This window comes from Rhipicephalus microplus, unplaced genomic scaffold (assembly GCF_043290135.1).
Source record: "Rhipicephalus microplus isolate Deutch F79 unplaced genomic scaffold, USDA_Rmic scaffold_20, whole genome shotgun sequence".
NCBI classification, from domain to species: domain Eukaryota; kingdom Metazoa; phylum Arthropoda; class Arachnida; order Ixodida; family Ixodidae; genus Rhipicephalus; species Rhipicephalus microplus.
The window spans coordinates 9,675,858-9,703,044 of NW_027464593.1; the positions used below are offsets into that span (position 1 = coordinate 9,675,858).

General features: G+C 44.8%; 1 protein-coding gene across 11 annotated transcripts in view; it reads right to left on the reverse strand.

Annotated features, from left to right (window-relative positions):
- The window catches only part of LOC119180831 (rho GTPase-activating protein 190-like), a 155,265-nt gene that overhangs the window by 111,696 nt on the left and 16,382 nt on the right, over positions 1 to 27,187 (reverse strand). For all 11 annotated transcript variants that reach the window (XM_075883732.1, XM_075883730.1, XM_075883731.1 and 8 more), the window contains exons 2-4: positions 25,257 to 26,010; positions 7,411 to 7,600; positions 4,476 to 4,723 (exon numbers count right to left, since the gene is read on the reverse strand). In XM_075883732.1, coding sequence (XP_075739847.1) covers positions 4,476 to 4,723; positions 7,411 to 7,600; positions 25,257 to 25,960 — 1,142 coding nt within the window. In that variant the 5' untranslated portion in view covers positions 25,961 to 26,010. The remainder of the gene's footprint in view (positions 1 to 4,475; positions 4,724 to 7,410; positions 7,601 to 25,256; positions 26,011 to 27,187) is intronic.

Consider the following 27,187-nt stretch of genomic DNA (forward strand, 5'->3'; position numbering starts at 1 on the left):
TTATGGGCTTCTTTATGAGGATTGCAAAGCATGCGCACCATTATTGTTGCTCTTTGAAGAAACTGTGTGTTTCCAGTTTTTTCCATTTTTCTTTAAAAAGTAAGTTTGCGACTATTCAATTTTGAGGCCTCAATATCTCTGCAGCTAGGGCAGGTACAACAATAATTATCTTTGCAGTGGAAGCCTGTACCAGTGTAGAATGCAAGTACGAGAACAGAATTTAGAGCACATGCCTTTTTAATTAATCACTAATCAGAATTGTAACACATTTCCAACTGCATTTGAAAATGAATAATTCATTTTGCTGTAAAATAACCAATAAAGCCTAAAAACAAAAAAAAAAACTCTTCCATAATTTCATTGTATAGTCATTAGTCTATGTTGGCATATCCTAAATATCCCTTTTAATTAAGCACTTTTTTTCTATGGTGGCTTTAAACAATAAGGGATGAACTTAAGTTATCTCAGGAACAAGGTGAGTTACAGGAAAACTAATTAAATATTTGAAATCAGCAGAAAAACTGCATAACCTCGTGTAGTTCGATCAAGATCACTGAAGAAATAAACAAAATTGTCTAAGACCAGTCTGCCCCCTTAAGGGGAGAAGCGGGTCTTTGAGACCGAAAATCACAAGAAATAGGATTTTTTAGAAATGCTATATTCGGATTCTCCCTCTATCCCTGCATAATCTCGCCAATTTTCACGCATCCTCGATTGGTAATTGAGCCATAAGAGTAGTTTCTGCGACGTTAGTGAGCTGAATTTTTGGTGATGGATGCGCGAAAAACGGGCTTTTTCTGCCCAGTGGTGTTACCGTCCTACGCTTGCTACAGCAGCCGTCTTGGTCACATTCGAAAGAGCCGCTCTTTTTCTTTCATATCCCGCCTCACTTGTTTTCGTCCACTCAGTATGCACGCCATGAATCCACATTAAAAAAAAAAAAAAAGCCCCTTTGCGTGAGCCTATTGGTGCGGTGATGACAGGTGACTAAATTGCGCCTTCCGATTCGCCAGGCCTCCCGAGCTGTCTGCTGCATGCGGCAGCGGAGCGCACACGAAGCGGCGAGTGTATGTCACTTTGTTCTCGTCGACTTCCTGAACTCGTGTGAGCTAGCGAGAAATTAGAGCAAGCATCTCTGTATAGTCTATATTCGACGGTATACTGGTATGGCGCTGAACGAGCTCGACGAAGCCGCCGGGACAGTGCGGTAGGCCTAAGCTCTCGGCCGGGTTTTTCCGGGCTGTCTGCTGCGTGCGGCAGTGGAGTGCACGTGAAGCGGCGAGTGAATCTCGCTCACATGCCATTGTTCTTATCGGCTTCCTGAACCCGCGCGAGCTAGCGAGAAATTGGAGCAAGTGTTTCTCAAGTCTGCACATTCAGGCCGCCGAACCAGCCTAACGAAGCGCACCACAGCCACCGGGCCAGTGTGTTAGGCCTAAGCTCTCAGCCACGTTTTGAACCTGGCTTGAACATTTCATCATGCCGAAACCGTATCGCAAGCTCCACACCGCTCACAAGTTTGGAAAGAAGCGCAAGAAATCTACGGCAAAAAGATATAATGGCACGGGTATATCCAACGCGCACCTAGTACAGGACGGCGCAGCGACGGAATACGATCCGCCGGATAAAACACCGACATCTCCGCCTGTTTCACCTGCCGCCTCGGACGACGTCGAAGATAGGCAGCGCATAAAGAGAAAGACAACCTTTTTGACGAGCACCGATCATGCGCAACAGCAGAAAGTGAGTGCTGATAAGATCAGCAGCTTATCGGCAACTTTGGCGAGCGAGCGCAAATTGCGAACGTTCATGACAGCGAGCGAGGACTCGGGCCCGTCAGCGACTACCTACGGGATCGTCGACTTATTTGCGATAAACAAGCTCCTTGAAAGTACGACTAAATGCCAGACATGCAGTGGGACCATTTCTATTGAAAAAGGTGAGCGTGAATATGGACTTGCGATGAAGCTGACTTCAGAGTGCCGCAACTGTGGACTTGTTGACAGTGAGTGGAGCTCTGGGAGGGTACCCAGTCAGGCTAAATGCACTGCATTTGAAGTGAATATCCGTGTGTCCCGTGCCATGCAAAGCACAGGAAATGGCCAGGTAGCCCTAAACGACATCTCTGTAATTAGAATTTCTCACAGGGGACTTCACCACAAAAGCTATCAGAGCCATATGAAAAATAAACTGAATCCCGCAGGAACAAGAGCTGCAGACAAGGTCCTCTCTGATTGTGCCATGTCAGTGAAAACATTATACCAAGATCTGTGCTTTGACAACCCAGGAAATGTGGCCATCTGTTATGATGGCACCTGGATGACCAGAGGCCACCTGTTGCACATTGGAGTGGGTGTTGTTATAGAGCTGTTTTCTGGCTATGTTTTACACTATGTTGTCCTGTCCAATTTTTTTGCCGGCTGCAAGCGCGCACCACCAAAAGAGCACCCAAATTACTTGGTTTGGGAGTCCACGCACATCTGCCAGAAAAATACACAGTGCAAATCAGGGCACATGGAAGTTGAGGCAGCAGTCACCCTCTTTGGGCGCTCAATTTCCCGTCACGGCTTGCGGTACACAGTGATGCTGTGTGATGCGGACAGTAGATCATTTCGTGCTATTGAAGACTCGACAGTTTATGGTTCCATACAGGTTCAAAAAGAGGACTGCATAAACTATGTCCAAAAACAAATGGATACTGCACTACGCAATCTTGTTCAAAAGCATAAAGGTTCTCGCGAAACACTAAGTGGAAGAGGCCGCTTGACAGGTGATGTTATAGAGAAATTGTCGAGATACTATGGCTGGGCTCTGAAGTCCAATGTTGGTGACGTAGATGCAATGCACCTGGCAGCCATGGCCACATATTATCATGTGACATCGACTGATGAAAGGTCCAACCACGCCTTGTGCCCAAGTGGCAGTGACTCATGGTGCAAGCAAAATGCTGCTGCTACAAGTAGAGAACCGCTGCTTGATTGATTGATATGCGGGGTTTAACATCCCAAAACCACCATATGATTATAAAGAAGCGCCGTAGCGGAGGGCTCCGGAAATTTCGACCACCTGGGGTTCTTTAACGTGCACCCAAATCTGAGCACACAGGCCTACAACATTTCTGCCTCCATCAGAAATGCAGCCACCACAGCCGGGATACGAACCCCCGACCTGCCGGTCAGCAGCTGAGTACTTTAGCCACTAGACCACCCCGACGGGGCGGGAGAACCGCTGCCAAGACACACCTACAACTTCCCACAAAAATTTCCGTGATGCACTACTTCCAGTCTACGAGCGACTTTGTGACAAGGAGCTACTAAAACGCTGCCAAAGAGGCAAGACACAAAATGCAAACGAGACGCTTCATTTTGTGATATGGTCTCTAATGCCTAAAGAGAAGCATGCTTCACTCATAGCTGTTGAGACTGCAGTTGCTGAAGCCGTGATGCGCTTCAACTCAGGAATGAAAGAAGCCTCCATACGTATCCTCAAAGAACTTCAGCTAGAGCGAAACTCCATGAGCGAGCCACGGGCAGAAGAGAAGCATTCTCGTCGGATCATGAAAGCCAAGCGAAAGCGTTCAACATCTTCCAGGTTCCTACATCAAGCAAAGCGGTGGCAACAACAAAAGTGTGACAAAGATTAGTGCCCTAGTGCTTTCCGAGGCATTTATATGCAAAGAGAAGCATTTTTGTATGTGTGGATATAATTAAATATACAGAGGTTTGTTTTTTGCCATTTTCTCAGTTTCAGTTTTTTCACCACCGTTAATTCTTCTGACCAGCGCTTCTCAGCTTTGGTACACTGGAATTTGATAATTTTTGTCTTGCTGAGAAGCTGGATGCTTAGTGAGTGCAAGAAAGTGCCATATGCAACAATAGGACACCATACATTTTTAGAAAAAATAAAATACAAAAGTTATCATTCCTTGATAATGGAAGGATGAACTTCTAAGCTTCATAACTTTTGTTGTAGGAAAGCTAGAGCCATAAAACTTGCTTTTTGTACTCTTTCCTATTTGTAGAATGCAATGACATTTAATTCAGCAAGATCTGTACAGCCAATTTACTGAAAAGGTGATCAAAAAGCTTTTAATTAATGACTAACTAAAAACAAAACGGTAAGAGGTACATAAAAACTGAGTTCATATTTGACATCTGCACATGTATATACACGATCTGATAAGTTTTTATCACCCTAGCTTGAATAATAAGATGCCTGATGGCTAAGTGCCTCTTCCCCCCATAATGCTATCTAATCCAAAGCCCATACTTCCCATCATTCTCACACTAGTACCATAAATTCAGCACCAGTTCCCCTCTCAGTTATTGTATGAAGCTCTATGCCAAAACCAAAATGGTCAAAGCAAGGTCGGTAAAACACCGACACCAGGGACATTAGATGTTCCACACTCTCTCAAAAGGCGATGCAAGAAAAGTAACTGGAAATTAACTCCTTGGAAAATCGAGAGTGTTCACCTGTCACCCAGGGCATCCCGGTTTGGTAGCAGCTGGGCCAAGGCCGTGGGAAGAGCCCGAAGAAAGCCCCGGACGCGGCGCGCCGTGTGCTCTTCTCGTAACCGTCTCACATGCTTCTCGAAGGCTAGCCGCGCCGCCGCTCGGCCAAACAGGGCGCAGAAGCGTTCACATTCTGGTGCTCCCAGCAGCCTTTGGCTCCAACCGGCCCACTGTGCGCGCGGGTCGGTCACCTGGGCTCGCACCAGCGCCTGTGGAGGTGCACAATGACAAGGTTGATCGGGTTGGTGTATGAATGTGAGTGCAAAGAGGACAAAATAAACGTAGAGATCAGTCAATGGAAGTCTGAAGTTTTACAGTTGACAAAAATTTGACACAAAAGCAAAAATTTGACACAAAGCGCAAAAATTTTCGCTTGCCCGTTGCTTCAGCAATTGGCATCTTTGCACTGCCGGTGGAGTTCTCGCCAGCAACACCTACTAAGTTCTATCGTTTCAAAGATCATTTTTTCCAGCCAAAACACATCGTGAGCTTCGTCATACTGGCCATTGTTAAATTCGTAATTATACTAGAAAGACTGCGCGAATGGTCGCATGATGACGTGCTGACGAAGCGAGGAGCAGGCGACATGCTGTCCGCATGTCACTACTGTGTTGCAGTGAAGATGTCTTGTTTTCTGCAGGCGCACATTTTAATCAATCTCGACCGCATTTTTTATTTTGGAGGGGGGGGGGGGGCAGCAGCAGCGAGGCCCACAGTTCCTCCATGTTCCCGGCAAAATAAATACTAGGTACTGCTGGAAAACATGACCTTTGGAGCCACAAGCTAGCCGGCACAGCAAACGACGAGCACTGACTACTTTGAATAGTTCTAAGTTCCTTGCATCCCACTTCTTGTGCGTTTTGTTAATTCAAAAACTCGCTTCATTCAAAGCTTTCTTGCGGCCCCAGTGACTTCAAATTAGCGAAGTTTTACTGTAGTTCAAGTGGCCTTGATTAAGAAGGAGAATAGCACGTGTATTAGCTGCCCCTCGCTACTTTTGTCCGAGGCTGGGTATGGGTTAGCTTCCAGATAAACCTGTGAGATAACTTTCGTTATGCAGTTTTGGCGACCTTAGCTGTAGTTATTTATGTTTGTCACGCATTTTGAAACCCTTTTTTTTTTTGTTCAAGAATGTTCACGTGAGGAGATATCTATGGCTGTGTTCTTGTGATGCTTTTGTCAACTATGGGAAGCGAGTTTTCTTTTCATTAACATTGAGTTTTCAGTCAGCACCTGTCTTGTGTGTTGTTCTCTTTGTCCCGTTTTCCACGCGCTGTCTCACTGTGAGTGAGTGTTATGCATCAGCTCCTATGAGGCCTTCAATACTACTGACGTGTTCAACTTACATATAAGTGACACTAAAAAGGTTTGGTCCAGGTCATCCAGTACAACCTTATTTTGTGATGTTCCTTTTTTTTTTTGTTTAAATGTTGTGCTACTTTAATTTTCAGCATTCTTTTTGCAAACATGATTCCTTGCTCTCCAAACCATGATGGCACATTTTAAAGCTGCATTACAGGCCAACTCTGGCAATCTTTTTCCTATGTCAAAGTAAGAGTGCTTTTATATTCCCCAGACGCTCCTGTCATGGGCCTGATGGCAGAAATACTCGGCACAATATTTAGAATAATTTTAAATAAGCTATAAAGTGTGACACCGAAACCGAGACCCAACTACAGTGCTATCCTCGCGTGACAAAAGCGTTGGTAAAAACCATGCAAACCGGAAACCGTGCATGGTATGCCGGTCTCGATAGTGTGGAGTGGCTAAAAGCAGACGCTCAAGCGAAAGGTGACCCCATCGCAACAGCCGCACCATGTCTGTTACCGACTGTGCTATGTGCACAAGCTCCTCGTAGCTGTCTAAAAATGACAGCTGAGATTCAGATGCATGTGAAGGCCAAGTAAAATGGCCGAAGAGGAATGGCGATTGCTGGCTGTGCATTCCACTGTCAGATGGTGCCACCTGCCCAGGCCACTCAAGTTTGAGGTGCCGTGATTGATAAAATGCTATTACTAAAAAGTTTGCAGACTTACTGAGGCTTCTTAACATTGCTATAAAAAGAGTGCGTATGTCTGGCAATAGCGAAGTTTAAAATTGCACTGGCAAGGCTGAGGGAATTTAGGCCAAGTACGTGCCCCCTTTCGCAATACACGCCAGTCCCGGTCATGGTGCGCCCTGTATATGTTGTAATAAGTGTTTCCATGCTGTGATGTACACTAGTACACTACCGTAATGTCCCTGCATGGACCCTCTTCTTCTGGTACGGTATTAACACAGTTTCCATGGAGTGAGCTGACACTGCTAGCTAAAACAATAGATAGTATCGAGACAAAGGGTAATCATAACCTCTAAGTGTTTCCTGAATATTCAGGTAATTATACGAGGAATCGTGTGCAACCACAATGCAACACTACCTGCCACGCATCGCTTGCAGGCCTACAACGAACTGAAGTTAGCATGCCGGACCAACGGAACGCTGGCTAAGCAACACACACGACCATTGCCTTGTGAACAGCAGATGATGTAGTGGCGCCTCAGTTCCGCCATTTCTGCCACTTTGACGTAAGCATTGGTACACACACACAATGTTGCCAATAATTGCTGGAAGCCAGCTGGGAGTCGGGCAATCTATAAAATTCATTTGTAAAAAAATCTGCATATCTCTTCAGCCTGTCATTCAGACGAATGATGGGAACTTGCAAATGAACTTGCCCAACGAATTTCATTGAGATCTATTGAACTCGAAAAATCGCCAGAGACAGAATTTCTAACTTCGAAAGAAGTTCAAAAGAGTCAGCAGGCACCACATGACTGTGACAGCAACGCTGCGAGCTGTTTTTCCTTAAAGCCTGTGGCATGATTGATGCAAGTGCAGACAACATGGGGCACTTGCCTGGAAGGCGTCGGTAGCCTGGTCGAGAGCCTCACGGCGTGCCCGGCTGGCCTCGAGAAACGATGGTACCCTGCCCGCCCATCGACTGGAACCCTTGGTGCCCCGGTCAACCAGCTGTGCAACTAGTAGAAACGCAAGGTCCACATTCACGTTCTCGTGGGCTGACGTCTCCACCAGGGGTACCTGGCCCCTGCACGGCGACAACGAGGTGGTCAATAGGATGGCTTGTAAGCACTGCTCATTACCACTCATGTGGTGTTTGTACCCGCAGTGTTCACAGAATGAAACATAACGACATTTAAAGTGCAATGACTATGACCAATTTCGTCAGATAACCATGCCACTGGGCAATGTCCGAACACAAAATAGTTAAATTCTGCTCGGAAGAATTGCAGATGACAACTAATAGCGTTCAGTTTGAGTGAGTTCACCCCTTAGGAAAATATACCCCTGAAAAGCGAAGGCCAAAAGTGTTGAAGATTGGGCGAGTTGGTTCGTCGTACTTGAACTGGTATAGCGCATTACGGGGAAGAAGAAACGGCCGAGCAGACCGACACAAGAGGACAGAGCGCTAACTTCCAACTGAGCTTTATTGTCAAATTGCATCAAATAAGTATACCGGCGCAAGCATACAAAACCACCCTAACGCAACGACAAGATAACACACAACATCACACCGTCACATATCACACATTCATAGGCGGTTACTCTGATTAAGGAAGGCCACTTCATGTTCCGATAAACCCAAAGAAGGGGCGCTAATACACGTGCTGCCAGCTCTTGCTATACAATGCGCTTCTATAATTTCCCGAGTTAATTGCGACGGGTGCTTTTTTATCACTTCACACTGGTCAAACATGGGGGTACATCCACAATCGCGACAGTGAATTCCAATGTGGCCCTGGATCGCTTTGTGAGCATTATAATGGTGCTCTTTTAGCCTTTCATTAAGGCATCGCCCCGTTTGGCCGAAATACCACATACCACATGAGAATGGAATTGCGTAAACAACCCCCACTACGCACGGCACAAACCGAGTTTTGTGCTTAGTTGCGCAACCAGTGGTGTGTGATTTGAGAGGGTTGACAGCTTTGCAAAGCCGCTGTAACTTATCCGGCGCTGAAAACACCACTTTGACGCTGCATTTCTCCCCTATCTTTTTTAGCCGGTGGGAAATGTCATGCACGTAGGGTAAAACTACGGGTCTTTTTCGGTCGTTAGATTCCGGCTGGGCCTCAGAGTTGCATCCTTTCTTTATCTGTTTTAATAGCTTTTCAGCTATAGATGCCAGTAGGATAGCTGGGTACCCAGCACTCAAAAGCCTTTCAACTTGAGCAGCAAAGCTGCGATGCATGACATGATGACACGATTTCCTAAGAGGATTGATGAGAGAAAGATTTGTGATGCTGCGCTTAACTAACTTGGAATGGGAAGAGTCATAGGGTAAAAGGGGTTTTCCATTTCTAGGTTCAAATAGCCAGCACACATGGTCAGGTGAAAGAATTAAATTCAAATCTAATCCATTAGCAATTCGTCGTGACATGGCGCTTTTGTCTCTCTTTCATAAATATGCCTACGCCACTCGATCACCGCTAGCGCAATTACAACTTTCCTCTCACTTGCAACCTGTGCACTGTCATTGTGCACAGGTTACACAATGACTTCAGCTACACCCACCTCAACGGCACCACTAATGCTTTTAACTACTCGTCACTCCCGCGTGCCATACGACTGTGGAATGATCTTCAAAACAGCATCACCCTTCAGCGTAATCACAATAAATTTCGCGAGCATCTTCTCAACCATTTCATTGATAATGTTTAGCTGGTCCACTTACTCCCAGGATTCATGTATCCTCTTTTTCTTTTTATTTTCATCATCACAGTGGAGCTATTGTTTAAAGTTTTGTTCATTAACCCAAACCAACACGGTAAACTGCGTAGTCTGTTTCAATACGCTTCATTTTGATCTGTCCAACACGCTATTGCATTTTTTTTGCATGTTTTAAACTTACCTATTTATGTGGAATACATACGACTACTTCTGTACTTGGACATATTTTTGCTGTTGTTGACGTACTACATTGTTTTTACTGACTTGTTAACCAAATTTGTTATTACTTTGTATCGCCCCCCCCTTACGAAACGCCTCTGCAAGGCCTGTAAGGTACTTGTAAATATATAAATAAATAAATGTCACTGCTAACTGGCCTCTAAAACTGGTATTGGCTGTTGTGTAAGCATAGAAGCCAATATCACGCCAATGTTACAGGAACTGACAGCTGTGGACATGAAAGTAAATGCATGACATAGCTCTAAATTGGTGCATTTCATTCTGGGAGGATTCTACCTCCAAATTACTTAAATATCTCTCTATACATTGTTTCATTACTGTTACCCCTTGGGTCTCTTAACATCACACTCGAGTTGTTAAAGGTTCAGAAAAGATATAAATTGCAAATAGTATTTGCCAAAGATTGCTCCTGCAGTGTGGCACAAAAAAAAAAATTGAATTTATGTTGATCTTTTTTTTAATACCAGCAATAATGACCCTCACTATCATGACAGGCATTGATTACAGATTAGGCACTGTACTAACAGGTAACATAAGAGGCAAAATAACTTCAAATGAAACAGGTAATATATAATATCAGCGCACAAAAAGATGACAAACAGAACGCATTAGGGCTACTTGGAAGACAGCAGGGATGCTTAGAAAAAATAGTAGCGGCAATTCTTTCCCTGCAATAGGCAAGCTGGTTTCAGCCATGCATTTCTGGTAAAAACAATCACAGAAAAGCTCTGATCACCATTGCTACATATTCCATTGTGTAACAATGCTATAGACAAGTTGGTCTTTGACTATATGCTTTGTCATGCTTCTGATAGATAGCACCACACAATTCGTGGGACACATGCAAACCCATGAGAGTTTGTGATGGAGTAGCAGCCAAACTTGTTGGAATCTGGCCTCTTTGAGAATACCTTGGCTACTCTCAATGAGATTAAGTGACACTAGGATGGAACTGCAAGGGTTAATTATGTTTGAACTTGTAAGAATACTTGTGCTGCTTCATCCCTGCCTTTGCTGCGTCACATGTGGTTGGACGTGGCATTCACAAATGCGTATTCATGTCTCATTCAAATGGCCAGCAGCGTGGCATGCAACTTCTGAGCCTGCTATGTTAAGTTTGACCTGGAAATTCGTCTGGGCAGACGCCATTGTGCGTAAGCCGGTCTACTGGGAGGCTCTCACGCTGTCGAAGATTTGAGCGATTACCCAGACCATGTGGCAAGCGAAGGCGAGTTCCTGACTTTCAACTACAGACCCTTTCGTTGTCTCTTCGAGCAGAAGCGGTGACTGATGCCCTCAGCGATTCATCTGGCGACGGGGAAGCGGTTGTGACCGGTGCCAGAGCTGACAGGAGAGCGGCGCTCTTTTTAATCCCCAATCAAGTAGACGACCAGCCGGCTGCCTATGCTCGTCAGGCATTGTACGTGCTAGCCGGAGGATGAGACGTCGTGTCGCCAAGACGCCGTTAACCGTTCGAGAGAGGCCAACAAAGACAGCATCTTCCTGGAAGAGACCGCGGCGGCCACCGCAAATCACCCCGCTAATTAAGCAAATAAATCGGCGGACCCTTTGATGTATGCTGTCAGGATCGTGGGACCTCTCGACTAGCGGCACACACACGACGAGGAAGAGCCCTGCTGGCGCCACCTTGCAGTGCAGTGTTCACGACTCAATATTGGACGTTCACGTGGACCGCGCATGCTCGTCCCCCTCACCTGTTGTGTGTGTGTGATTGGTGCTCCACTCGGAGAGGAGGAGGCCGACAGGGCTTAAAACAATGCCGCAGAGTGCTGGACGTCGCTCTGAACCATGTAACGGTTTAAACACCACGCTCGTGGTTTGTGAAACCACTAACCTTTCCTTAAATAAGTGTAAATAGTGTCATAAACCTGTTTTGTTTTCGTATCCTCCTGTGATCCTCCTTTCGACCCATAACAACTGGTGGCAGTGGTGGGATGCCATCAGCAGCGACCTTCCTTCTTCGACCCTAACAGCGAGAAGACTCCTGAGTACTGAGCATGCTCTATGCCACTGCCCATCACACCAGACTCAATATCGTGGTATGGAGGCCAAGCTACGTCCCCTAGATTCAATACCACTGACAGAACAGAAGATCCTGGGACCTCCAGCCTTCGCTTTCACAAATGTGCAAAGCCACGAGAGCCCTTTTATGCTACTAGAGGGCCACAGGGCTTCACGAGCACTTGTGACTGAACAGCGTGAGAGGGTGCTATGTAGTCTCAAGCTGACTATATATCTATCTTTTTTACTCTTCTTTCTTTCTCTCTTTCCTGTACATTATTCCCCTTTCCCCACCCTAAGTGTAGGGGTAGCCAACCGAGCCAAAGCATAATTATTCTCCCTGTTTTTTTCTCTTCATTTCTCTCTCTTTTTTACTGCTTTGAATGCTATAAATGAAACGCCCCACTTTGGTTGCAGCATGATGAAGCATGTGCACACTTTTCATATAAGTAAGCAGCACAAAAAAATACTAAAATAAAATAAAATTTGCAATTTTTTTTTCTGTTCAATGATTGCTTACAGAATTTTCATGAGGATTATGCGAGTAGTAAGGCTTGTGCTAAACTACACAGATATTAAACATTCAAACCCCTGCCCCTCAGGTCAATTCAAGTGTCACACTCAAAAATGATGTCAAACGAATGGCCATTCAGCCAATTATGGATATAAAATTATGCTTGCTCATTGTAGGAAACACTCCAAAAGGTTTAGCTAAGAAAGTAGAAGGAATCGAACCTAATGCTGGCTTTTTCTGAGCAGGTAAAGATGAGAATATTAAAAATAGCAATAAAAATTCAACTATATCAAGAAAGTTGCCACCCTGAAAAAGAGAGCTCAATTTATCAAATTTTTATTTATAACAACTTGTTGGGCATCCATCAAGCAAAAAGCTGCTGCAAGCAGCTTACTATGCTGTGAAAACAAAGCTGGGACAACCAACTTTTCAAGACACCAAATTGCGTCTTCACACAAACTGAAACTTAAAGAAAGTACAAACCACCAATGTACAAGCTGACCGTCTCCATAAAACCGGTGGCAAAATGTTGCACTGTATAAGGCCAACTAGCCAAGCTGTCAGTTCTGTAAGCCTTATAGAGTAGTAATAGTGATTGAGAAGGAAAATATGCTTGGTTCAACAGTCAATAAAAGAACACAGTGCAGCGCTGCTGGGGAAACAACAGAGTAGGGGGGATAAACAAAAGAGAGAGGTAACAAAAAAGTGATTTACATAATACAAGGAAGTAACAGGGTCAGAGTCATCTATGGCAAACTGAAATCACACTAACTGCACGGCACAAACAACAAAATGCAGCCTCCAAAGTTGGAATAAAAATCTCTAGCCTAGAACCTGATAGCATAGTGTCATAGCCACAAAGTTGCCATGGGCACTCAAACCATAAACAAGGTATTGGAAAGCCCTAGGGTGCACTAAATAATTCACTACATATAACAACTTTCCTGCATACAATCACACAAAGTGGCATCATTATCATTACCAGCCTGCTTACGCCCACTGCGGGGCAAAGACCTATCCCATGATATGCCAGTCAACTTGGTCCTGTGCTTGCTGCTGCCACTTTATACCCGCAAACTTGTTAATCTCATCTGCCCACCTGATTTTCTGTCTCCCTCTCATGTGTTTGCCTTCTCTTGGAATCCAGTCAGTTACCCTTAATAACTAATGGTTATCCTGCCTATGCGCTAAGTGCCTGGCCCATGTCTATTTCTTCTCAATTCTAGCTGCGATATCCTTAACCACCGTTTGTTTCCTGGCGCACTCTGCTCTTTTCCTATCTCTACAAGTTACACCCATCATTCTCCTTTCCATTGCTCGCTGCATTGTCCTCAACTTAAGCAGAACCCTCTTTGTAAGCTTCCAGGTTTCTGTTTCGTAGGTAAGCACCGGTAAGACGCAGCAGTTATATACCTTCCTCTTGAAGGATGGTTGTAAGCTACCATTCATGATTTGAGAATGCTTGCCAAACGCACTTGGCCTGATCTTTATTCTTCTATGGTTTGGCTCCGTGGTTACTACCTGTCCTAAGTAGACATACTTCTTTACAATACGCCTTTATAACTTTACACAAAGCGACACTGCCGCTGGAAGCAACCATCTTAAATACAGCCTGAATGTTCCCACTTTTATCAATACGATCATAGGTGCTTTCAACAATAATTTTCTTAGAGCTGGAAATGGTAAATGATTCTTCCAGGTCACAAGTCTGACATGTGTAGAAAATGAGTATAACAGATCCCCATTATCCCAAGTTTCTGATAAAGAAATGGTCTGGACTGGCTGAGTATGCTGCCTGCCCAGAGTCAGAAGTCTCGTCAATGAAGTGAGGGGCACCAATCACACTCAGACTGACACAGAAAAAGTGCAAACCGCTAAAGGAATGTCGACCATACAACACGTCAACACATGTGCAGGTGACAGCGTTTTCTGCACAAAGACGCGGCTACAGCGACTCTTGTCTCTGCTAAAACACGTCACAGACAGCCCACTTTCCCATATTTCCCTACAATAACGCACTCCTTCAGCAAGTGTCAGGTGGACGCACTTGTACTTTTGTTGATTTTTTTCAGTAAAAAAAATGTCTATCAACGTACTTTCATTTTCTAAATAGATATGTAAATCCAGCAATAGTTTTGCATAACAGCCGTGCAAAAGGCACATTATTCATCATTTGTGACTTCGTTCACAGTGTGAATGCAGCTCTATAGACTTCTGCATTTTTATCCAAAACACGCTCTCAACACATACCTTATTACATGCCAAGAATGTGACTGCTGGTGGCGACTATGCCTCTCTGCAAGCCTCTAAATGTTTTGGCTTTCTATGAACACCATTTTTTTTATTTTCTGAGTCACACTTTTGCAGCGTGTCGCATCTGGTTGCAGCCAAATACGACTGAATTAACGAGGGTTCAATGTCATTACACAATGCATACACGGGCCTGGACAAGAGAACAGGTACAAATTATCAGACTTTCCTAATTAAGAAGCTTTTACTGTAATGTTCTTAGAGCCCCAAGTTGTATCAGTGTTCCCTCAATTAAGACAAGAAGTCACTCCTCACATTGCAAACAAGTGCAGTACCAGCACTCGCTAAAGCTACTTCCTCCTTGAAAGTCAGACAAGGGATGTAAAGCAATGGTAGGAATAACGAATCAATACACAAGTATCTCAGCAAGGACAGAGAGGAGTTTATTGTTCCGAATATGTTATGGTGAGAAACATTTTACTAAATGGCAGCACTCTCTGGAGAGAGTGAAATATGAAACGATGGTTTCTTAAATTTAAAGAAAATTTGACCGATCACGGACAATGACGTTTAGAATTGTCCACTTCTTATCATAAGATTCTGATACACTCAGTAACACCGTAAAAGGAAACATCGATCACAGAACCGACCATGTGGTACCGGTTATGATGGTCAATGAAGACATAACACGCAAGATACATTTAAAAACAAGCAATGCCACATTATTTGCATTATAAGGTCAACGCATTTTTCAGAACAAAATGTACCTTTCAGTTAAACATATAGATTCAGATTTAAAAAGGGGCTTTCAAAGCAAAATCGGAGGAAACACAAATGCAACATCACTTTAGTTGCAATTCTAGAAGGTTAAGCTGGTTATTGATAATGTGTGATAAAGTGCTAAATTAAGTGTCAACAGTGATTATATGCATTCCAATATGTGCATTTTAAACATTAATGCCTTTGGCCGTGATCTGGATGGAGGTTTCGGCATCTGAAGCTGCATAGTATGCTATGAAAGACGCTGTAGTGGACAACTCCACAATATTCCATCACCTAGTATTATTTAAAAGCACACATAAGTGCACTCTAAATCCCAAGCTTATGTGCAATCCGCCCTTCTTATAATACAGTTGTGAAGGGTGCACCACAGTTTCGCGTTCCTGCATTGTGTTCATTAACGCTTATGCTCTTAGCTATCTGCAAGCATGCTTCTTTTGTGCCCTAGTTGCTCTGAGAAATTTAAAGATCCCACACTTGTGTCAATATGATTATGACAATATCCTTCAGATGCTGTATTAGACTGTGTTGCCAGCAGCATCTGTAGCTCAGCATTGTGAAGTTTTACTAGGAGACTAATGAGCCTTTCGCTATGTGATGCGGAGTCCACAAGAAACTATCATCATCAGCCACTGGCAAGCATTCTCTTCATCCTTTTGTGTTCTTAGTCTTCATACCCAGCCAAGCCAATTATGCTAAGCTATGCTAAAAACAAGCTAATTAAGATCATGTTAAGACCTTGCTATACACAACCTTATTAATTATAATGCTGATTGAGACCACACTAATTAGGACATTGCTGATCAAGAACTTGCGATAAAATCAGCTGACACAGGATAGGGCAAACTGGAGATTACTGATAGAGGCCTTCATCCTGCAGTGGACTGAAAAAAAAAAAAAAAAAACTGAGAATGATGATGGTTTAGAACTATGCTAATTATGACCTTTCTTAGTCCAGTCTAGCATACCACTAGTGTAAGCTGCCCACATATTTTCCTTGGATGAAACATAAATTCAATAAGAGGAGTCTGCTTTAAACTGAGGCCAGCTAACAGCGAGAGCTCCGATGATGTTATGCCGAGTTAGTTGATTGATTGATTGATTGATTGATTGATTGATTAGTGGTGTTTATTGGCGCAAGGGCCAGATATGGCCAAAGAGCGCCAGAGCGATGATAATGAATTGTGGGATGTGCAGTGTAGATAAAACAAATGTGACGTGGCTGTAAATGGGCGTAAAAAACAGTCGCTGTAGGTGTGTAAAAATATACATATGGTAAAATTATGGCAATGACAAATGATGTGAGCTATGGAGACATAAAATGATTTAAAAGTAATAAGTATGTCAAATAAAAACTTGGCATGGAGCACCAGTGCCTCGACAGAGCCCTTAAAACAAGAGCATGGAGGCCTGGGCTCATTGAAATCTGCTATCACAGCAGCATCCTCTGAACAGAGGATGTGCTATGAACCTGTTGGGCTAAAAACATTCAATGTTGGACTAAACACATTCAGTACTACATCCTTTAAAAAGCTTAAAACTGATTTTGTATTAAAAAGCGGCTCTTCACCGAGAAACATAATCGGATGTAAAGGAAGATTATAGCGGTATGCTAAAGCAAAATATTTCTCTCCCTTTCAGCTTCCGCACACTCCAGGAGGACGTGGAGGACGGTTAGCCTGTCACCACATCTACCACAAGTAGGAGGTTCATCGCCAGTCAGAAGAAAGTTATGAGTACCATAAGTGTGTCCTATTCTGAGGCGACAGAATAGGACATCAGTTCGCCGTGTTCTTGTAGCGGAGGGCCAGTAACCCAACCACGGCTTAATCAAATGAAGCTTATTATTTATTTCTGTGTCCCACAAGCGTTGCCAGTGGTTTCGCAGTTTCTTTCGTAGAAAGGGTTTTAGATCTGTTGCAGGGACAGTAGCGGTGGGGTTAATAGCGCGCATTATAATTGACGTGGCCATTTGGTCAGCTAACACATTGCCCTCGATACTTCTATGGCCAGATACCCAGCAAATAGTAATATGCTGGTTGGACATATACGCTGTACACAGAACGGAATATAGCTCAATTATTATCGGATTTCTGAATCTGAAAAGGGATCTTAATGCATTTACGACGCTTAACGAGTCTGTGAATATAATTGATTTTTGTATGTGTGATTTCCGTATATGCTTCACAGCGGACAATAGTGCATAACCCTCAGCCGTAAATATACTTGTTTCCGGGTGCAGCACGCCGGATTCCGAAAAGGATGGTCCGACGGCTGCATAAGCCACCCCTGCATGCGACTTAGAAGCGTCAGTATAAAACTCTACGCATGAGTAGTTGGACTGGAGTTCTCGGAAATGCATTTTAATATGTGCTTCTGGTGCGTGTTTAGTGATCTCAACAAATGAGGTGTCACAGTGTATAAGCTGCCACTGCCACGGCGGTAAAAGTATCCCTGTGGGCGTAGGACAGAGTTCCAGCAGCGGAACACCCATTTCCTCACATAAGTTTCTCGCACGCAAGGAGAACGGCTTTCTCACTGTGGGTCGATTATGAAAGAGGGTGGCAGCGGTCATATTGTTTATAGTTGAATATGATGGATGCTTGATGTTTGCACGTACCTTTATAAAATATGTGAAACTGCTATAGGATCGCTGCAGGTGAAGTGACCACTGATTCGACTCTACATAGAGGCTCTGGATCGGGCTTGTCCTGAAAGCACCGGTTGCAAGTCGGATACCCAGATGGTGAACGGGGTCTAGGATTTTTAATGCACGTGGCGTTGCGGAATGATAAATTATAGAGGCATAATCAAGGCGCGACCCAACAAGGCTTTTGTATAACTTCAAGAGGCACTTTCGATCACTACCCCATGTTGTACGTGACGAGTTTTAGGACGTTCATCGCTTTCCAACATTTCATTTTGACATATTTAATATGGGGAATAAACATAAGTTTAGAATCTAAAGTGGTTCTCAGGAATTTATGCTCGCTGCTTACAGAGAGTTGGTCTCCCTTGATCGCAACATTTGGTTGTGGCATTAACCCTCGTTTGTTGGAGAAAAGTATGCAAGTACTTTTCTTCGTGTTTATTTTAAAACCGTTTTCATCCGCCCATTTAGAGAATTTATTCATTCCAAGCTGCACTTGTCGTTCGCAGACAGACATATTGCATGATTTGAAACTCATCTGCGCATCATCAACATACACGGAATAAAACATCGCACTTGGAATGACTGACTGCAGGGAGTTCATTTTTACAATAAAGAGTGTGCAACTAAGCACACCCCCTTGCGGAACACCAGTCTCTTGGGTAAAAGTTCTAGAGAGAGCATTTCCCACTTTTACGAGAAAGGTTCGGTTAGACAGGTAACTTTTAATTGTGTTTAGCATGTTCCCACGGATGCCCATGGTGACAAGATCGCGGAGAATCCCAAATCGCCATGTGGTGTCATACGCCTTCTCTAAGTCTAGGAATACCGAAAGTACAAACTGCCTATGAATAAATGCATCTCTGATGTATGTCTCTATGCGAACAAGGTGGTCTGTTGTCGACCTCCCCTCTCTGAAACCACACTGAAGGGGGTCTAGTATACTGTTACTTTCTAAAAAGTGGATTAAGCGCCGGTTTATCATTTTCTCATATAGTTTGCATAGACAGCTTGTTAGCGCTATTGGCCTGTAGCTGGCGGCCAAAGACGGATCTTTGCCTTGTTTAAGTACTGGGATGACTATAGCTTCTTTCCATGACAATGGAATATACCCAGCTGCCCACATGTTATTGAAGAGAGTTAGGAGTGTTTTTAGTGCTTTGGGGTGAAGGTACTTGACCATTTCGTATGTTATACGATCAACACCTGGCGCTGAGTTGTTGCAGCACGCAAGAGATGCCTTAAGCTCAGATAATGTAAATGGGCAGTTGTAAGACTCACTGGATGGACGTTTACATTTAAGGGGCTGTCGCTCTTCGCGTTCTTTAAATTTTAAGAACGTTTCTGTATAGTTTGATGCACTTGAGACGTATTCAAAGTGTTCGCCTAGGCAGTCCGCCTGCTCCTCCAGGCTCTCCCCTCGGCTATTTACCAAAGGTAGGGGGTGTGACACCAGACCCATTAACTTGTTTACCCTATTCCAAACCTTCGTTTCGTCGGAGTAAGAATTTATACCGGAGATGTACCTATTCCAACTTTCTTTCTTTGCAAGACGACGCGTTCTTCTGGCTTGGGACTTAACCTGTTTGAAATTGTTGAGGTTTTCAGCTGTTGGGTAATTTCGGAGTAGTCTCCAAGCTTTATTTTGTCTATTGCGCGCTTTCTGACAATCGTCGTTCCACCATGGAATGCGACCTTTATTGGTCATTCCGTTGGTTTGCTTGATACATTTCACTGCAGCGTCAATAATAAAACCTGTTAGGAATGCTACAGCATCGTCTATATTAAAATCAGCAATCTCATCTCCGTCTAAAAATGTAATTTCTCGAAACAGTTCCCAGTTGGCTGACTTGGTGTTCCAGCGAGGAAAGTCAGGCGAGCATGTATCTTCTTTTGTTAACTTTAACATTATCGGGAAGTGGTCACTCCCAAAGGGGTTCTTGAGAACAGATTGATTGATTTATTGATATGTGGGGTTTAACGTCCCAAAACCACTATATGATTATGAGAGACGCCGTAGTGGAGGGCTCCGGAAATTTAGACCGCCTGGGGTTCTTTAACGTGCACCCAAATCTGAGCACACGGGCCTACAACATTTCCGATTCTTCTTGAGAACAGACCCCTCCAGATAAGGAATTAGTGTACTCGAGACAATACTCAGGTCTATAGAAGAGTATGTGTTGTGCGTAGTGCTATAATATGTTGATTCTTTTTTGTTAAGTAAACATGCATCTGACGAAAACAAAAAGTGTTCTATTAGGCGTCCTCGTGCATCCAAACGGGAGTCGCCCCATAAAGGATTATGTGCATTTAGATCACCAACGACTATATATGGCGGAGGAAGTTCATCAATGAAGCTTTGAAATTCTGTCTTTGAAAGTTGATAGCACGGAGGAATGTAAATAGAAGTAATTGTTAGTAGCTTCCCGAACAGCACTGCTCGGACAGCAACTGCCTCAAGAGAAGTTCGGAGGTTTAATTGCTTACAGGCAACACCTTTATCAACTATTATAGCGACACCACCCGACGAGGCGGCAGCATCGTCACGGTCTTTGCGGAAGATAGCATATTGCTTTAGAAAATTTGTTTGTGTGGACTTAAGATGTGTTTCCTGAACACACAGCACCTTTGGAGTATGTTTATTAAGGAGTTCTCTAATATCATCGAGGTTATGGAGAAGTCCTCTCACATTCCACTGTAAAATCTGCGTGTCCATTTTAGATGTGTTTTGTGCTGTGTGCTCAAGGATAGAAAATTAGCTCACGGACCCTTTCCAGGGGCCGTGACACGAGATTTTTCTTTTTTGGATCGGTCGACGGAGTCGCGCCGATCCTTAGGCGCTTGCTGCGCCCTCACGCTCGAAGTTGTGTCCATTGCCTCTAGCGAGGCACTGGACAAGCGCTCTTGCGAGCGCTGCGGTTGTTTTGAGGGCCTCGCCTCTAAAGACAAGGCCTTCGCGGCCCCCAGCCCGGAGGTTGGTGGGTCCTTCTTCGATGGCGGAGCAGCACTGGCTGCAACCGCCGTGGGGGCGGATGGCGTCACCGCTGGCTCACTACACGTGTGCCAGACAGGCGCCGGGGGCCGTCGTGGCGCTGCCCCCTGACGCGCCACTTCGGCAAAGCTGGTTTCTGGCAGGTAGGACACCTGCCTTCGTGCCTCCCTAAATGAAATGTTTTGTTTTACTTTAATCGTGACAATTTCCTTTTCTTTTTTCCAGCTGGGGCATGACCGTGAGTATGCGGCATGATCCCCGTTACAGTTCACACAGTGAGGAGAGTTTTTACAAGCATCAGATGTGTGTTCATCAGCACTGCATTTCACACAAGTTAGGCGGCCTCGGCAGTTCTGAGAACTGTGGCCGAACCGCTGGCATTTAAAACATCTGAGAGGGTTCGGTATATATGGCCTCACTCGAAGCTTGATGTACCCTGCCTCAACGGAGTCGGGCAGTACACTTGAATTGAAAGTAAGTATTAAGTGCTTAGTCTGGATTTCTTTGCCATTGCGCCTTATCCTAATTCGTTTCACATTGATGACATTCTGTTCGCTAAAACCCTCCAGGAGTTCAGCCTCCGTCAGCCCTAACAGGTCGTCATCTGAAACAACGCCACGGGTGGTGTTCATGGTTCGGTGTGGGGTTACTATTAATTTGGTATCTCCAAATTTCACTAGATTAGACAATTTTTCATACTGTTTCTGGTCGCGGAGCTCCAACAGGAGGTCACCACTTGCCATTCTCGATGCTTTATATCCTGGGCCAAAGATTTCTGTCAAAGACTTCGAAACAAGAAAAGGTGAAATAGTTCTCACTGGTTTGCCGGGTGTGTCAGCGTGGATAACGTGGAATCGGGGAAAAGATACTCTCTGGTGACCAAAAAACTGGAATACTTCATCGGTGCGCCCTCTTTTCTGAGGGCGATCAGGAAGTGGGGGGAAGGAACAAGCCATAAGAAAAGGTTTATTTTCGGCAGCAGCGCCAGCCACCCACCATGGAGTCCTACAAGGGGACGCTGCAGGGTCTGTAAGCACAGGACCTGCAGATGCCAGCTGTACACCACCACTATAACCGAATATGGTGTATCCAAGGTAGGATAGCCACACAGGGTTAACCCTTGCCGCCAGAAAAAATCGGAAGTAAATGGAAGGGAGAAGAAGACAGGACAGATTTAAAGACGAGAAAAGACTAAGATGTAGGAAGAGAGAGATAGGAAAAGGCGACTGCCGATTTCCCCTGGGTGGGTCAGCCCAGGGGTGCCGTCTACAAGAAGCCAGGGCCAAAGGGGTGTGTTGCCTCTGCCGGGGGGCCTTAACGGTCCAATCACCCAGCGTCGGCTCAACCCCCAGGATCCCCTTTTCCCCGGACACGGCAAAGCCACGCGCGGCTAGGCGTGGGAGGGAGTAGAAACTCCCCCGTTAGCTCGGGTCCGTGGCCGAGTTAGTTGACAGAACGAACTTTGTAGTGACCAGACAAAGACATCGCATCCAAACAAGGCAATGAGAAAGACAAATAGCTCCAATTTAGTTAAATTAAAACCTCGCTAAAGGAAGCTTTTCCACATGCCGACGATATGCAGTATTCTCCTTCATAAACTTTGTCTTTCTTGCATTAAGTGTGTGGGGGCGCTGACACCCCCCCCCCCCCCCTGTAAAGTTGTCTGCGCCGTGTGGCGCAAGTGTCTCGCCCCAAGGCTTTATTTAGGTGGTGACCACCGCCGGGCGATAGATGGCGTTGTGTTCGCTTTGAGTACCACTGTTGGTAGAGTGGTAGCGCCGGTGGTGACCCCTGGCGGAAGGCAGGCCTTGGTGGCGGGCGAGCGTTGAGCGAGTCTCTTCTGCGCGTGGCGGCTGCCGCGAATGGTTGTTTGTAGCGCGGGTCCCCGGTGCTTGGCACCGCGGGCTTTGCGCCGGGGTCCCGCATGGAAAGTCAGGCGTTGGCGACGCCGCCTTGGGTATGTGTTAGTGTGTTGGGTGTGTTAGTGTGTGTTTGTCATGTTATTGTGTGTTTAGTGTGTCATTGCGTTATGTTGTTTGTATGGTAGCGTGTTAATTGAAATTGGTGTATCATTCAGCGGACGATATCGTCGTCTAAATTAGTTAATAAATGTATGTATGTTGTGTGCTTTGTACCGACCGCGTCAACTGTGTCCGTTCACTCCAAGAGCTTGGTGGTGGCGATGCGCGCGTTCACCTCGTCGAGACCCCACAAGTGTGAATAGACAAAAAAGCATGCTCGTCTTCAAGAAAAGGCCCGCAACAAGCCCTGCAATTTTCATCAAAATGAATTGTGAACATAGATTCACCTATTCACACAGCTTTATGACACAAATGACTGCGCAGGCTATGGAAGAGTTCATTATGAAGCCCCTTATTAAATTTGAGACTACAATTTTTTAACGCACAATTCGAGCAAATGTATAAGTGTTTTTCTTGTTTGTTTTTCATTGTTCCGCTACCAAATGTGACGGCTAAAACCAGGCATTGAAACTACCAATTTATTCTCAGTTCAAAATGCCACAGCCATTGCAGGAGCTCAGCCTACAAAATGACCTGCTATACTCAGAAAGGAGTTAAGTTGTGACCACAACACAAGTCGCTAAAAATTTGGTTCTATAAATAGTGCTGCTTAGAGCACGTCTGAACAAAGTATGGCTATCCAGTTTTCACAAAGCATCTTTACAACGAGAAGACAAGGCACACTAAATCAATCAAATTTATTGTTTGCCGTAATGTTGGCATCCTGAACTATATGCTTCACAAGAGAGTACTTATTCCCAAATGCAGCGAAATGATGTTTGCTGAAATACACTCATTCCAGAATAATTTCAACGCAGCTTAAAGAGCAATGAAATGTCATCAAATGTGGGTGGGAACTGTAAACACCTCTGCACGAACAGCAGCGGAACTGAGCTTGCATGCCTCCAAAACTACCGGTGCTCTAGTTTAGAAATACCAACGCAAAACGAACAATAAACTGACCATTAGTAAGGTTGATACTAGGCTAAAACTAGTGACAGCTATGAATATGAATATATGAATGGTATTACGATAATTTGCTATAAAACTATCAAGAGATTAACAAATATTAAACAAATATTAACAATGATAGTTCAGTAGCGGAACTGAGCTTGCATGCCTCCAAAACTACCGGTGCTCTAGTTTAGAAATACCAACGCAAAACGAACAATAAACTGACCATTAGTAAGGTTGATACTAGGCTAAAACTAGTGACAGCTATGAATATGAATATATGAATGGTATTACGATAATTTGCTATAAAACTATCAAGAGATTAACAAATATTAAACAAATATTAACAATGATAGTTCAGTAGACACTTGTTAAATGAAACCTGAAGGGAATAGGAGAATATGCACCATTTACAGGAGTTTCGTTTACTGAGATATGAACTGGGGTAAAGCGTACTAGTACTAAACCAATCATATCAGAAACGGTTGGTTCAATTCAAGTAGCAATTTTGTTTCACAGATTTCCATTTACTGGGAATCTGCTGTACTGTACCGCAGCACTTAAATAGCTTGCGATTGACAATGTGACTGGTATCTCCACCATTATAGACTATAGTTACAGAGAAATTTAATGACAACTGACTATCAGAAACACCCAGTTCATACAGCTATGAACAGCAGCCAAGTTTATGTCTCATTGTTTGCATGCTGTATGTCCCATAATTTTAGACTATCAAGCATTCTCTATTGCACAATCAATTGTGCTATTCACTTCGCTGGCTCATTATTGATGCGATAAAACTTCTTCGAATCTTTTTTTTATTTAGTCACGTTTTTGTCATTTTTTTTGTTATCAATATTATTACAAGTTTTTTTACTAGCGTGTGGTTGCTACAGTTATATGGTTGCTACAGTTATATACACTGCCGATTTTCCAAGGATAAAGTTGTGAGTGATGCCCTTTCTGTTCTGTCCTTAATTTTCTTCCTCGATGGTATGCATCCCTTTGTATTTCAGTAAGACCAACTAGCCTAACAAAAAGTTTTATTAAGTTGCAATGACTTACAGTTGATCCCTTCTAACCACGTAACTGTAGCATCACTGAGTATCTATGGGGCATAACATCAATTTTTAAATGCATTTGACAGTAGTTTCAGCCAGTGCCCGTAATGAACGGCAGTAGACTGCTCTTACACTTGTGTTATCTCAAGCGATGGAATGGGCTTCTAACAAGAACACCTGTAAAACTTAGCCTAGTTTACTACAAATCTGTTCAGCGGAATCTAGCAATGTCATGCTGCAAACAGTTAGCTTCCTGATTGACTCCATTGCTAGAGAAACTGCAGCGGAAAGGCAATAGTACTGGATTATATCTCAGACCAGAATGAATTTTCAGGCAAGGAACTTTCGTTTCAAGAAATTTGAATGGATTTCCTTGTGGCTTTGTGCTACAAGCTGATAGCTGTTCATTCCTCTTTCTGGATCTACCATAGGACAAGAAAACATGAAACGAAATTGTTCGCTTAAGCAAACTGACAAACAAAGCCTGATACACGAAGTGCAGAGTATGCAAAGATGACATAGCACTCACCTAAGCTCCTTGCGAGCCACGAGGCGCTCTGCCTCGCGTAGGTGCATGTCGCAGGCCTCATCCGTCTTGGTGGCGGCCAGCACGACTGGTTTTCGCGTGCGCACCAGCGTCTGCAGCAGGGCAGCCACAAACTCGGCCTGCTTGTCGGCCGGCCGTCCCGGCACATGGCTCACGTCATACACGCACACAAAGCCGTCCACGTTGAGTCGCCCCTCGGGCATGAGCCGCTGCTCAAACTCCTTCTCAATGCCCAGCTGGCTCTTGCACACATACATGAGTTTCTCGGCCGAGCAGAGGCGCAGGGCCGCACACCGCTTCAGGTACGTCTCCGTCTTGCCGCTGCGGAACGGCTGGAAGGACGAGTCGTCGATGAACTCTGTTTGCTCCACCACGTGCACGCTCAGCTCGGGCACATTGTCGCCCGCGCCATCGGCCGAGGGTCGCCTTGCCTCGCCCCAGTACAGGAAGTGGTCGTTGTTGACCACACGGCCCCCAAAGTCCGTCTGGCTCAGCACCGAGATGTGGTCCGTGTGGTAGTCGTCGGCGCGGGGCCGCACAAAACGGTTGCAGAGGCACGACTTGCCCACGCCCGTGGGGCCCTTGTCGCGCTCGGTGCCGCTCAGGCCCACCACGGCCACGCACAGCGACCGGGGGGCCGCCTCCGAAGCCGAGGGAAGGCCCCCCGGCTGCCGCCGGCTCGTCATGCGCCCCCGCGCCCCTCAGCCAGGACCCCCACCGGACTCCACCAGGCCACCTGCAATGAGTGCCAAGGCGTACTCAATAAGGCCTTTTCTTTTAATGGACTCATCCTTTCAACTCTTAAATGCATTTCAAAGCACTCAACCTTTAACACCATGTATAACTAGCTAGCGCTGTTTACACTCAGTTTAAGCATTGTGTGTTGCTGTATGAAGTGGCACCAGAAGTGAAGAATGAAGTAATTTACAGTACTTTAAATGTCAGTCAACATAAACATTAAAAAAAAGGCAAGGGTGGGCAAACAAACCGTCTCTAAGTTCTGTCTGACAGCTACTTTGATATAGGCTACACTTTCTACCAAAGCCTTACATCAGCATCTATTCTCATTCCAAATTGCAACTCAATGACGACTAAGCTGCAACAGGAATCGACACTGCCCCGCATTTCTGTCAGAAGCTCTTACCAGCCTCATATCCTCACAGCAACATCAAATGATATGGACAATTGCATGTTATGTTGGTGCAATAGTGTAAAAAAATTAAGGCAGATTCACACTAGTGGAGCCAAGCAAGAAAGAACAGCAGAGCTGGCCAGCCTTCCTTCTTTCTTTTGTTTTTTTTTTTTTAAGGACGATAGTCGTTCTTGGGCACCTTCGACAAAAAAATTTTGGTCTGTGTCGGTCTGTCTGTCTGTACATTTGTCTGTCCACCCTTAAGGGTACCCTAAATGGAATTAAAGCGACCAAACGATACTCCAAACCGCTGACCCCATCCGCAGAGATTGCTCAAGGTTCAGCGTTCATACTTGTGCGATTGTCAATTAAAAAGCTATTATTGCGCATATCTGAGGCACCATAACAACTTGTCAATATTATATATGAGTATTTTTTTACTAGAAAAGGCATACATAGGTAATCTTAAGGATCGTAGCCTTTATAATGCTGTGCTGGCCATGCAACGCTTGCACGAAACGGCAAGTCTTTCCAACTCTTTGCTAAGACGACACGGTGGTGGCACCTAACCGTCGCCTTGCACTCTACACCTTATCACCTCAGAGACGGGCACGCACGGCACGTGCCCCGTATTCCAGGGTAACTGCCAGATAGCGCTGATGTCTCACATGTGACGTGACTTGATGCGCTCGTTCGCCTCCGCTTCACGCTAGAGGCACTCTAACGCAGCGCCTCCAGAATAGCATTCACCAATTTTCTTGCGCAGAACATCAAATAAACG